At 35.4% G+C, this 13,565-nt stretch overlaps 1 protein-coding gene across 4 annotated transcripts in view; it reads right to left on the reverse strand.

Moving 5' to 3' along the window:
* The window catches only part of CBLB (Cbl proto-oncogene B), a 203,844-nt gene that overhangs the window by 56,094 nt on the left and 134,185 nt on the right, over window positions 1–13,565 (reverse strand). For all 4 annotated transcript variants that reach the window (XM_064374576.1, XM_012476652.3, XM_012476647.2 and 1 more), the window contains exon 10: window positions 6,980–7,183. In XM_064374576.1, the coding sequence (XP_064230646.1) occupies window positions 6,980–7,183 (204 nt within the window). The remainder of the gene's footprint in view (window positions 1–6,979; window positions 7,184–13,565) is intronic.

Consider the following 13,565-nt stretch of genomic DNA (forward strand, 5'->3'; position numbering starts at 1 on the left):
ATGAAGAACTTTTAGAAAATCAGTAAACAGAAAGCAAGTAAAAGACAACAAACCTTGCCTTTGGATTCCTTACTGTCACTTATGACTCTACTTAAGTATTGTGGGAAGGGAATGGTGAGGACTAGACTTATTAGTACTATGGTCAGAATAATCCTTCTTGGGTCGGACCGCCCATGAGTTGCAAGTTGTTTAGTATCTCTGTCCCTTCCCACTCAATGCCTGCAGTATTCACCATCCTTTAATCATTGTGAAAACAAAAATGTCCCTATACATTACTGAATATTCTCAAGAAGTAAAATTGCCTATAGTTGAGAACCATGTTCTACATTTCAAATGTCTATTTTTATTTTTGTATTTCACTTCAGTTGTAATTTTTGTCCTTATGCTCCAACATGGACTCTAATCCTGTGATTCAGATTTAAACAGAAAACATAAATAAGTAACACCCTCCTAAAAATAGCTGGAAAAACACTGATATGTACACATAAGCCTCTCCTTAGAATCAGGAATAGCATGGAGCAGCAGTCCCTAACCTTTTGGTACCAGGTATTGGTTTTGTAGAAGACAATTTTTCCATGAACAGTTGCAGGGAGGGGAAGGGAATGTTTTGGGATGATTCAATCATGTTACATTTATTGTGCACATTATTTCTGTTATTATTACATTGTAATACATAATGGAATGCGTCATGATAATTTAGAATCAGTGGGAGCCCTGAGCTTATTTTCGTTCAACTGGACAGTCCCATCTAGGGGTGATGGGAGACAGTGACAGATCATCAGGCGTTACATTTTCCTAAGGAGCGCACAGCCTAGATCCCTCCCATGTGCAGTTCAAAATAGGGTTCATACTCCTATGAGAATCTGTTGCCACTGCTGATGTGAGAGGAAGCAGAGCTCAGGTGGTAATGCGAGCTATGGGGAGTGGCTGTAAATACAGATGAAGCTTTGCTCACCAGCCTGTTGCTCACCTCCTGCTGTGCAGCCCAGTTCCTAACAGGCCACAGACTGGCACTGGTCCAGGGCCTGGGATTTGGGAACCCCTGCTATACAGGCTTTCTTCATACTTACCAGAAAAAGCAATACTTAGATGACATGCTAAGTTTTTAATTAGCAATATCTATTTTAATTAAAGAAGGCCACAAAGAAGAATGCATAACGAAGATAGAAGAATAACTCCCTTGACTTCTGGTCATACCCATTTTTGCTCTAATATGGCCCTTCATTAAGATTTTAAATATTATTTTAAGGAAATACAATGTTTAAGACCATAAGAACTAATCTGGGCTCATTTACTAGTTCAGTCTGTCAACATTTTAATTTTATATGCAAATATTTATTTATTTCAAATGTAAATGTCATGTATTTGGTGATTAATACTGTTAAAAACTGTTAAGATTCCTCTTAATTCTCTGGCAAAATGAAGCAAATCTCTCGGTAGCAACAGATACTCTTTTTTAGCTCTTATCTGACTGAAGTCAGAGAGAAGGTTGTGATCTTACCGATCACATCCTGGACTTTCTCCGAGGGTTCACATCAGATCTAATCATCCAAGGATTCTGACAGCTTGAAAACTCAAGCAATGATACAGATTCAGGAAAAATCTAGAATATACTGTAGTTAGAATCATAAAATACTTTCTATCAAGGAGGGAATCAAAAAGTATGTATTAGACTTTTAGGTTCTATTTGCTTCCATAATGATTAGCATTATTAAACACATTTAACTATAAAAGAAATAATAGAAATACACTATATGTTAAGTATGCTACTATTTATAAACTCCAGCTGTGGATATCACCACGGTAACAGGAATATAAGATCAAAGCAGTTTTCCATGTTATGATGGAAGCATTACTCATTTAAATAATCTAATATGCTTAAGACAGGCAGAAACAATTTCAAAATATTATCATCAGCCCGCTCATAAAAGAAGAAAAAGATCAGATGAGTATTCAAAATGGCAGATAGAAACAATGGAATCATTCTGTTGGACAATCACTGGCAGTCACTCTTTTAACTGAGAGAATAAAATGTTTTAAAAATAAATGAGTAAGGGTAGTCATGGTGGCTCATGCCTGTAGTCCTAGCACTTTGGGAGGCAGTGGCAGCTGGATTACTTGAGGTCAGGAGTTTGAGACCAGCCTGGTCAACATGGTGAAACACTGTCTCTACTAAAAATACAAAAATTAGCCAGGCATGGTGGCAGACACCTGTATTTCTAGCTACTCAGGAGGCTGAGGCAAAAGAATCACTTGAATCCAGGAGGCAGAGGTTGCAGTGAACCAAGATGGTGCCACTGCACTCTAGCCTGGGCAACAGAGCAAGGCTCCAGCTCTACACTAATTAATTAATTAGTTAATTAAAAAATAAATGAATGAGTGAATGAATGAAAATGCATGAATCAATGACAAAGAATGATTTAAAAAATAGAGGAAGAACATTCAGGTAGAAGAACTACTATGTCAAAATGACCATGTGATATTTGTTTATAACCACTCCTGTAAGAAAAAACTGGATAAAATCTATTAGTTTGATGTTTTGTGTATATATATATTTAGTATTCAGGTTGGAACAAAGTAAAAAATATGCATAAGATTAGATCATTGACCTAAAGGAATATATGTGCAGGCATGTGCATGTATTAGTTCACTTAGTAACTATTTACTGACTGTATTTAGGTGCCTGGGAACACAAACACAAGGCATTAACCTTGGCCTTAAGAGTTAATAGTCTAGTAGAAAAGATAGTCATTTAAATAAAATATAACTTAAGTGTAACTCTTGATATAGAGAAGTATATATAAAGTACTACAAGAACATAATGTCATAGCAATATTTTTCCAAATTATTCAAAAAGAATAATGCTTGTATCTACATAAAAATTTAGGTTTTATTGAAAATTAAGTGGTACATTTATGAATACGATAAAAGTCACAATCAGCTTCATTGACTAGAGGCAGATGAGTAGACATAAAGACATTTAATTGAAATATAACTCTTCAACTTAAAAACAAATAACTACAAGTGTATTAAACATCTAAAATATCTAACTGCCATAGGAAAATATAACAAGATTGTTGTGAAGTAAACACTGCTGACCGCCTAATAAGCTACCGAAGTGTGATGTCTAGGACAATAATGCTTGAGGATCAATGTAAAGATCTCTCAGCTCCCTCGGCAGAAAGCTCATCAGTGTGCCAGAGAGAATGAAATATGAATGTTCTTGAGAGCGTGTGAAAAGACCAGGGAGAAACATTAGAGTCACCCTGGAACATTCTGCTTCTCATGTTATGTTCCCAGCATTTCCTGTGGATTGTTAATGCCACTACAGAAAAGAAGCTTAAGCTTCAACTTAATTCAATGGAAAGCAGGTTGAAACTGTGACTTTTCCCAAATTCACAAAGGGCAAATACTGTTTTCCCCCAAGTGGTAAGGTATACAAAATTCTTGAAAGAATTTCTCTTAAAGCCCAGACCCACCCTCTGACACGGATCACTGAAGATGAAACCCCATTTAGTAAAGGAAATTGAAATGTCTTCACAGCTGAAAAACATTGCCAAGTGGAGCACTTGAACTACTTGTGCTGTTGTATCTCAGATACTTTTCTGTCATTCTCTATTATCCATCCATTCAATAAACATTCTTTAAATGCTTATTATGCCCTAGACCTGGGGCTACCAACTTTTTCTTAAAGGGCCAGGTAGTGAATATTTTAGGACAAGATGTAAAATCAAGGACATTTTGTAGGTACTTATAAGGTAATTTAAATATATACGACTTAAAATGTAAAAATTATTTTTAGTTTGCAGTAAGAAGGGTCACAAATTAATAAAACCAGCATTAATAACATATGTTATTCTCTCAACAATTTAGGGAGGTACTATTATTCTCATCTTTCAGAAGAGGAAATCAGACTCAGACTAGTCATGTGATTTTTTTGTATTGGTACATTGTAGAGCCAGTATTCAAACTTATGTCTTCCAGGGAACAGTACATCAATATTACCAACTCCCCATACGTAGCTCTCTCACATGCATAATGATGGAATGACATTTTTTTTTTTTGAGACAGAGTCCCACTCTGTCTCCCAGGCTGGAGTGCAGTGGCATGATCTTGGCTCACTGTAACCTCTGCCTCCCAGGTTCAAGCAATTCTCCTACCTCAGTTTCCTGAGTAGCTGGGATTACAGGCATGCACCACCAGGCCCAGGTAATTTCTGTATTTTTAGTAGAGACAGGGTTTTACCATGTTGGTCAGGCTGGTCTCAAACTCCTAACCTCATGATCCAGTCACCTTGGCCTCCCAAAGAGCTGGGATTATAGGCGTGAGCCACTGCGCCTGACCAGATGAAATGATTTGTACTAACTCAGATTATGGAGTATATCTTAGAATATGTATTACATAGCATTGTTAATTTTAATTAACATTGGTAATAATATAGTGAACATCTATGACCTCGGTGACCTGACATTCTTCAAGATTCTTAAGTCTTTGATCCCATTTGATCATCACAACACCCAATGGAGAAGCTACTATTATTTTTCTGTTTTACAAAGAAGGAAGCTGAGGAAGAAAGAGGTTACATAACTTGCCTAGCATCCCATTACTACTCTGCAGCAGAACTGCTGCTTTATTCCCAGTCTTCCTCAAGTTCACTCTATCTGTTTTGAGACTCAAGTCTCAAGTCTGTTTCTGTTTGAGATGATTTTTTCTTGTTCATCCTTTACGATTGCAGAGGAATAACTTCTATTTCTTATATCAAAAAATCACATAATTCAAACTATTAATAAAAACTATATCTGTTGGGATTAAAGAGTGAAGTTATGTGTAGTTTTCTAGTATTAAATTATAAAATGTATTTAAAAAACAGTAAGATAAATAATAAAAATCATTTCAGAAAAAAGCAAAATTTGAGAGTAGCCATGTTGGTGACGTTAACATATCGTCACATGTAAAATTTTGTAGGTAAAATATCCTAAAGGAATGTATTTGGTCAGCGGGGAACACTGGAAGGAAGAAAATGCAGGATTTTCTCAAGAGGAAAACTCAGACACAGCTCTAAAAATAAAGTAACTCAAAGAAATGCCTCGTCGAAATTCCAGTACCAAGCATTTCGTTACTACAGAGATTGATGAATATAGTGAATATAATCTGATGCCATTACACATTATCATCACTCCACCTAGTGACAATGGCAAATAGGTTTCATGCTACCTGCCAAATCGTAATGAATTACAGTGGAAGATCTTCAGGGCTGTATTGAAAAGGCTCTGTAGGCCAAGTCTGAATTCAGTGGGGATAAGTATCATGACTGATTAGCCAGGTCTGCCCAAGTCAGGAGGAAGGGTGGCACCATATATGCAGACCTTTCACACCACTCAATCCCATTTCTCTGATTCTGAGAGCAAAAAATTTGTGAAACTAATTGGGATTTCATATATCTTTCTGTCCAGGGAATAGCCTGATATCCAAGAGTCTACCTCTCTTGACCACTACATTTCTGGTTTGCAAATTAATCAGTTGACATTCTGGTTCATTGATTAGTCTGTTGTGTACTTGGTTATATAAACTTTACCGGGCAGTAACGTCCATTCTCAGTGAGCTGACAAGGTCAATTTTTCTGAGTCAACAACTTTGATGAGCAAACTCAGACTCTGGTAAATTCACAAAGATACATTTTATGTGATCTCCCAGAAGCCAAACAGGGAGACAGCCTTCACATGAAGAAAAAAAACTCTAACAGAGACTTCTTCTTGACTTGAACAAAGAATATTTTTAATCAAGTTCAGTTTCACCATTTCCAACTTTAATAATTTCCTTTCTTAAATATTTCCTTCACAGATCTGCTATTGCCAGTGTTAGATGATGTTTAATTCTACACAAACACTCTTATCACCTCTCATTATTATGTTTAAAACCAGTGAGAGTACCTTGAGTAGAATCTAGTTCTCTCTCGATCTCTGATTATATCAGCCTGTCAACATTATCCTCCTGCCCTGCACAATGACATTTCAATGATGGACTACATATATCATGGTGGTCCTATAAGATAAGATTATAATGAAGTCGACAAATTCCAATGCAAGGTGACATCATAGCCATCTTAATGCCATAGCACAAAGCATTACTCATGTGTTTGTGTGATGCTGGTGTAAACAAACCTACTGTGCAGCCAGTTGCATAAAAGTAGACCACAAATAATTATGTACAGTACATAATACGTGATAATGATAATAAATGACTATGTTACTGGTTTATGTGTTTACTATACTATACTTTTTATCATTATTTTAGAGTATACGCCTACTTTTTTTTTTTTTTTTTTTTTTTTTGAGACGGAGTTTCGCTCTTGATACCCAGGCTGGAGCGCAATGGCGCGATCTCGGCTCACCGCAATCTCCGCCTCCTGGGTTCAGGCAATTCTCCTGCCTCAGCCTCCTGAGTAGCTGGGATTACAGGCACGCGCCACCGTGCCCAGCTAATTTTTTGTATTTTTAGTAGAGACGGGGTTTCACCATGTTGACCAGGATGGTCTCGATCTCTTGACCTCGTGATCCACCCGCCTCGGCCTCCCAAAGTGCTGGGATTACAGGCTTGAGCCACCGCGCCCGGCCTGAGTATACTCCTACTTATGAAAAAAGTTAACTGTAACATAGTTTCAGATAGGTTCTTCAGGAGTATTTTAGAAGAAGGCACTGTTATCACAGGAGATGACAGCTCCACCTGTGTTACTGCCCCTGGAGACCTTCCAGCGGGACAAGATGTGGAGGTGGAAGACAGTGATATTGATGATCCTGACCCTGTGTGGGCCTAGGCTAGAGAGAGAGAGAGAGAGAGAGAGTGTGTGTGTGTGTGTGTGCGCGCGCGCGTACCTCTTTTCTAAACTCAAATACACTCAGTCATACTCCATTTGTGATGGCATCATTTGTTTTTCATATGGTCACACCACTGTAACTAAACCCACGATTTCTAGTTCTACCTTTCGGACGTTCGCCAACCGATTCATCATCAAGGACTCCTCTCGGTCATCATCGTCGTCCAAGTCGAGCATCGGCATGCCAAAGGGGTCAATGATGCTGCAACACCTGGAGCCTTCATCTCTTGGATCAAAGGGGTCCACGATTATGGGCTCAGTTCCTTTTATTTCACAACGACAGAAAGGGCAGCCCTGACCATCCGACTCCTAAACAAATAGAAAATTCATTGATTGGTTCAGAAATGCTAATGTTCTACAACTATAAAAAAGTTGCCCTTCCCAAAAAAAGTTTTTGGGGTAGGAGGTGGGGGAAGATTTGTCTTGAAGAGGTAGTGGGTGTAAAAGAGGGAGCCAACAAAATATATAATAGTCAGTATCTTCTGTTTCCTAAGAAAAAGAAGTATTTTTAAAAGTTTGACTTTTGTAAGAAAAGAAGCCTCTTTATTTTCCTGAATGTTCACTTTTAATTCTAATGTATCAATGCATTAGAGTCCTGAAGAAAACTGGAAATTGAATCATATCTCTCTTTATGAAAAGACAGCAGTACTAATTAAACATTCCATAAAAAGTACATTTTGGTAAAAATTTATAATAAAGCAGTAGTATTGGTGAGAAAAATACAATTCAAAATCTAGTTTAGAAAAGTTCCTGTGCGCCGAACTATGGCTAAATATTTGCTTTAACTGCCTGGGTATTTAAAGTCTTTATCCACAATTAGGAAAATTTAAAATGTGTACATTTATATTCAGAAACCATCATCTGTCCTTTATGAAAGCTTGTCATCCTGACACACAGCTGATTTGGAATATAAACTACTCTGTGAGACACTAAGTTTTACCCCTTATCTTGCTTTTAAACAATATGATGCAAAAAGATTTGTGCAAATACTTTTGGGTTGGAAATGTATTTACTGGTCAATATTGGATGTTTTGCTCAAAGTCTCCTATGTTCATTTCTTAAAACTACATTAAAAATTCACAATTTGCAGGGAAGTTAAGAAAAAAACTGTTTTCTTGCCCTACAGATAACACTACTTTCTAGAGAAAAGATGGTATATGATATTGTCCACCCTATTTTTGTTTTTGCATTATACCATGACTTTAGCAATGTGTTATTTAAAGTAGTAAAAATCATAATATTACTTTAAGGAAGAAATTGAATGAAATAGCACCATTTTAGTGGCAAGACAAGGGAGGCAGAGAGTTGACATCTTTAAAGAAACTGTTCCATAAGTAATTCAGGACTATCCTATCCACTTGGTTTAATAGGAAATTAGTGATCTACCTGCCCAACACTGATGCTTGGTCCAGGATGGAATACCTCTCTCTCCTTCTCTTCTCATTGAACAACTACCAAGCATCTACTTAGTGGCAGATCTTGTGATAGTTTATTCTTTCTAAGCTTCATTCAGCTTAACAAATTGAACACCTCCTTTGCCAAACAAATTGTCAAAAAAGGAAAAACCTTGGCTTGATTAAGAAAAAAAAATTGCAACATTCCCTTATTCATCTGGTAAAATAGTTGAACTAAGGTGATACAAAGAAATACAGACATATATAGAATCCTTCAAGGTTTACCACCTCACATATTCAGGTCTGGTGGGCTTCAAAACACACTAAATATTATTTGCTCCATCATTCTACAGATAATAAAACCAAGATTTAACTCTTCTATTTTTGATAATCTCCTCACAATATTTTCTAAAACAGGAGTAAATATTTAAGACAAGCTAAATCTTTCTCTTATATATCTATCGAAAGAATATTAAATTTAAAGTCATATTCAATATATGTTATAATCCAGGCAAAACTACCCTTGTTATAAAAGTCAAAAGGGATCCATATTAGGTGCCTACGGAGTATTTTTACAGATCTACATGAAACAATTTCAAAAAGATAGTTTTATATAATAGCAAGCTGCGCCAGCCTGTGCAGCATAGCTAGACCTCGTCTCTACAAAAAGATAATGTTTAAAACATTAGCCAGGTGTGGTGGTACACACCTGAACTCCCAGTTGGTTGTGAAGCTGAGGTGAGAGTTTCGTTTAAAAGCAGGATTTTGAGGGTGCAGTCAGCTACGATAGCATGACTGCCCCTCACCCTAGGTCAGGATGGACTCTGTGCCAAAAAAAAAAAAAAAAAAAAAAAAGCAAGATCTGATGGTCCCTGTGTCTTTAACACATGAAGAATGAAAAGCAGTACTTTGAGACCTACATAGGCAATTAATTTACTCATACATTTAAAAAAATTATAGAAAATCTCAAATATACATAAAATTTGAAGGAAACCTGTAATGAATTTCTATGTACCTATCACCCAACTTAAAAATTATCAATTCATCTCCAATCCAGTTTCATGTATATGCTTTTATTCCTTCCACTCTTAGATTGTTTTGAAGTAGCTCCTACACATCATATAAATTCATTGGTAAATATTTTAGTATCATAACTAAAAACCAAGAACCTTTTAAAGACCAAATTGCAGTACAGTATCATAACTAAAAATTATTCCACTCAATCTAAATCATGAAAGTCACATTATTTTTTAGTACAATGCATAGAATGTGCAAGACACACTATTAGGCTATAGAAGTTTCTCTTTGAACCTCCAGGGTCAACTCACATATTGCTCCAGTTAAAGATAAACATCCAGTTTATGTGATCTATTTCCTCATAAGAGGTAACTGAAAAGATTGAGTTTTGAAGGAGTAGGAGGTGAAAGGCAACAACTATGTCTTTACAGAACAAGAAAAAACCGAGAACTGTTCATCTAAAATTGAATTTAGATTTTTCTCTATGCTACTTGAAAGTTTAATGATATACAAATTACTGATGTGTTAAGAGTATCTATTATAAGAGTAGATATCACAAAATACATCTTCTCTTCAGCTTTGTTGTTGAGAGTTTATATTACTCATCAGATCAACAAACAGCTGCAATGAACATCAATTTTGATTTGCAAACACAGATCACACTGAATGTGTCTCTAATGGTACTTACTCTAATATGACTTCATCATCACACTTTATAAATGGACTACCATCATATGCAAATTACGTCTAACCATAAAGTCTCAAATGCTACTTCGGTTACTCTGCCCTAGTTTCTGTCAGGTGGTTGATTAAATACATATGAAGAATGTCTTCAATACAATAATTAAAATAATGTTCCTGTCAATGTACACTTAAGGCAAGATCAAATAATATGTGTTAATGAAGAAGAAAGACCAGTAAATAACTCATTTTCTATCCCCTATCATTCTGTGAATGTTAAGAGGAAGTACTGAGGACTCCGTCTATTCTAAATGACTCAGTAGGTTTCACTTCCCCAAATAAGAAAAACCTCTAAATCAAAGGGTACAGAAGTTATTAGTGAATACTATACACAGCTGAAACAAAACTCTGTCATTTCTCATAATATCGTTAAATAATTCAGACTCACATCTCAACCATTAATACTGTAAGTTAGTGACATTACTTAAAAATATTACTTTAGGTAAACTCAGAATAAAATAACACTGACAAATAGAAAAAAAATTTAAACTTTCATAATACTCCATTCTCCACAAATACTCTGTAAAAATCCAAATGAATATCGTTAGTACCATCTCATGATCATCATCATCATGTATCAACTGTCTTGTACATTTTGTTTAAATATTGCTAAGACAGACATACTATATCTTAGATATTTTCTTTTAAATGTTTTGCAAGATAGCATTATATATAGTATAATTTATTTGCTTTCAGAATGATTATTAGAGGCACACTTTGGCAAGGTCAGTCACTTTATGCCTTCCCACATATATAATGCACATCCAGGGCTGTAAGGTATACATAGGACCTCCAAAGTCTCATTTTGGAGTGAGTATATTTTTTATTTTTACTGTATCTGTATGCATATGTATGTGTCTATTTTTTTCTTTATCAATAACTCCTAATTTACATTACCTTGCTGTATTTCATGTAGCTATGAAGTTGTCACAAATCTTTTTTTAAACATAGCAATTATAACTGGAAAAATTATATGTAAATAAATGCACTGAGAATAGGTTGGATCCATACCAAGAATTTTCAAAGCACAGTATCTCCCACAGAAACTCAGTAACTTCTGGCTGAAAGAATGAATGAAAGAATAAAGAAGGATAATTAATAGTAATCTTAGACAAAATGCCACAGAGTGGGAGAGATCTTTGGTTCTGGTTTATTTCATGATAGACAAAGGAAAAAGACATTGGTGAAGCTAGACGCCTCTAGTTTTGATTTGGGAGGCCCATAAAGGCTTCCACAGAGAAGCAGAAAAGGAGCACAGACTTTCTGAATTAGGATACTTGGAGCGGACGTCCACCTCCCCCAATTACAGCTGTGAAACACTGGACAATTCATTGCATCTTATTTATAATAAGATAATGCACAGTTAGAGACACCATAAAGATAAAGTGAGATAAATTAAAGCTTTATAAAGTGCTGTAAAAATACACAAATTTACAAATTCCAGTTGCCATAATTAATACAAAATAGTTTCAATAATAAATATAATAAGAAAACTGAGGAAACATATCTTAACATTTGAAAAAACTCACGTCTTTATACAAATTCCGTTTTGTAATGAAATGAATACAATTTAAAACCTACAGAATTATCAGTGTGCATAGATTAACCACAATTGGAAATATGAGATATCTCCTAAGTACTTTATTAGAAACAATAATAATTAAAATTCTAAGCACTGTTGTAAGCACTCTCTAAATATGAATTCATTTAATCCTATAAGGTAGGTCCAATTATTGTCCCCCATTTTACCAACAGGAAAAAATGGTTTACTAGTTTGATGAAGATCACATAGCAAGCAAAGCTTAAGTAGGAAATCACAACAAGGGGGTCTATTTCAAGAGTCTAATCATTGCAACACTCCACATTTAGTGGTTTTTCAATCTCAGATTCACAGCCAAAGTTAAAATACAGGTGAAAAACAGCCACTTGCTACTACTGATCATTCATAAATTTAAAAACTTTAAAACTATTTTGCTCAAATTGCAAATTTCAAAATTAAAAAAACTACTACAATCAATAAATATTCTGTTCCCTCTAATTGAAAACATTCAGCTCTTTAACAGGAAGACGTAAAATTTATCTGAATAATTACACCATTTCTGGGGATATGTTTTTACATAGTAAAAGCTTTTTGTTTCAAACATTGTTGCTTGAATTCAATTTAAAATTTTAATGCATAAAGTTGGTCTAGAATGAGTGGGTAATTTAGAATGAGTCTACGTTCTCAAGACATTTTAAAAATGGTGTTGACTTTAAAAACACCTATGAAAGATCCATGTAGGAGTCAATTGAAAATGTTTCCAAAGTGCCAGATCTGTTACTGTCCATATACTTTACAATACAGTGAGCATCCATATAATTTAGTTATTAGACTTAAGAGTCAAGCACTTACTCTACTAGATTTTCTTTTCTCATATCCATCATTTCCTTTCCTTTTCTAGTGCATTACTCTAGTTCATAACGTTATTATAACATTTTTGGGCAACTCTAGCAGCTTCTATATTACTCCCAACATGAAAGAGAAGCTCCAACATTTAGTCACGTTTATACAAAAGACACAACAGGTGGTTAAAGACAAAAGTACCAATTTAAAACGTTCATAAAGGCAAGTATTATTTTCTATTTGTAGTACTAAAGTTATAAAATTTCACTGAGGCTAGAAATTTGACGAACAGTTGCCTTTGAAGGAAGATAGAATAAAAGATTTATTTTTTTAAAATTATTATTATTTTATGAGGCAGAATCTTAATCATTCATCTGTGCTTTCAGCCTCCCGAGCTGCTGGGATTACAGGCGCCCACCAACATGCCCAGCTATTTGGTATTTTTAGTAGAGACAGGGTTTGCCATGTGGGCAAGGCTGGTCTTCAACTGCTGACCTCAGGTGATCCATCCACCTTGGCCTCCCAAAGTGCTGGGATTACAGATGTGAGCAACCACATCTGGCCAAAGATTATTTCTTATTGCCTTAAATGTGATCATTTGAGCTTCTCTCCTCTCTCAGACAACTATATTCTTTTCCTCAGCAACACTCTCTACATATGGAACATCTATAAATCTCTTTAATCATATTTCACATTAAAATCAGTTTATTGATTTTTTTTGGTGAATTACTGTTTTGAATACTCTGATACCTTTCCTTTAAATTATATCAAACAATACGCAGGAAGAATAACCACAGGATAATTAATTTTACATTTAATTGAATTAAAGTCCCTGGCAGTAATTCAAAACATAGCTGAATATTCAACTGACAAAGATATCCATTTTTTATTTTGGAAGGAAGATGTAAAGAACACAGTTTAGAGTTTGTCCCATTCAGGAGCTCAAAAGCCATTTTCTTTCTTTCTTTCTTTTTTTTAAATTATAATTCAAGTTCTGGGATACATGTGCAGAATGTGCAGGTTAGTTATGTAGGTATACATGTGCCATGGTGGTTTGCTGCACCCACCAACCCATCATCTACATTAGGTATTTCTCCTAATGCTATCCCTCCCCTAGGCCTCCACCCCATGACAGGCCCTGGCATGTGATCTTCCC

The sequence above is a fragment of the Aotus nancymaae genome, unplaced genomic scaffold (assembly GCF_030222135.1).
Source record: "Aotus nancymaae isolate 86718 unplaced genomic scaffold, 86718_ANA_hifiasm-v0.15.2.pri h1tg000011l, whole genome shotgun sequence".
NCBI lineage: Eukaryota > Metazoa > Chordata > Mammalia > Primates > Aotidae > Aotus > Aotus nancymaae.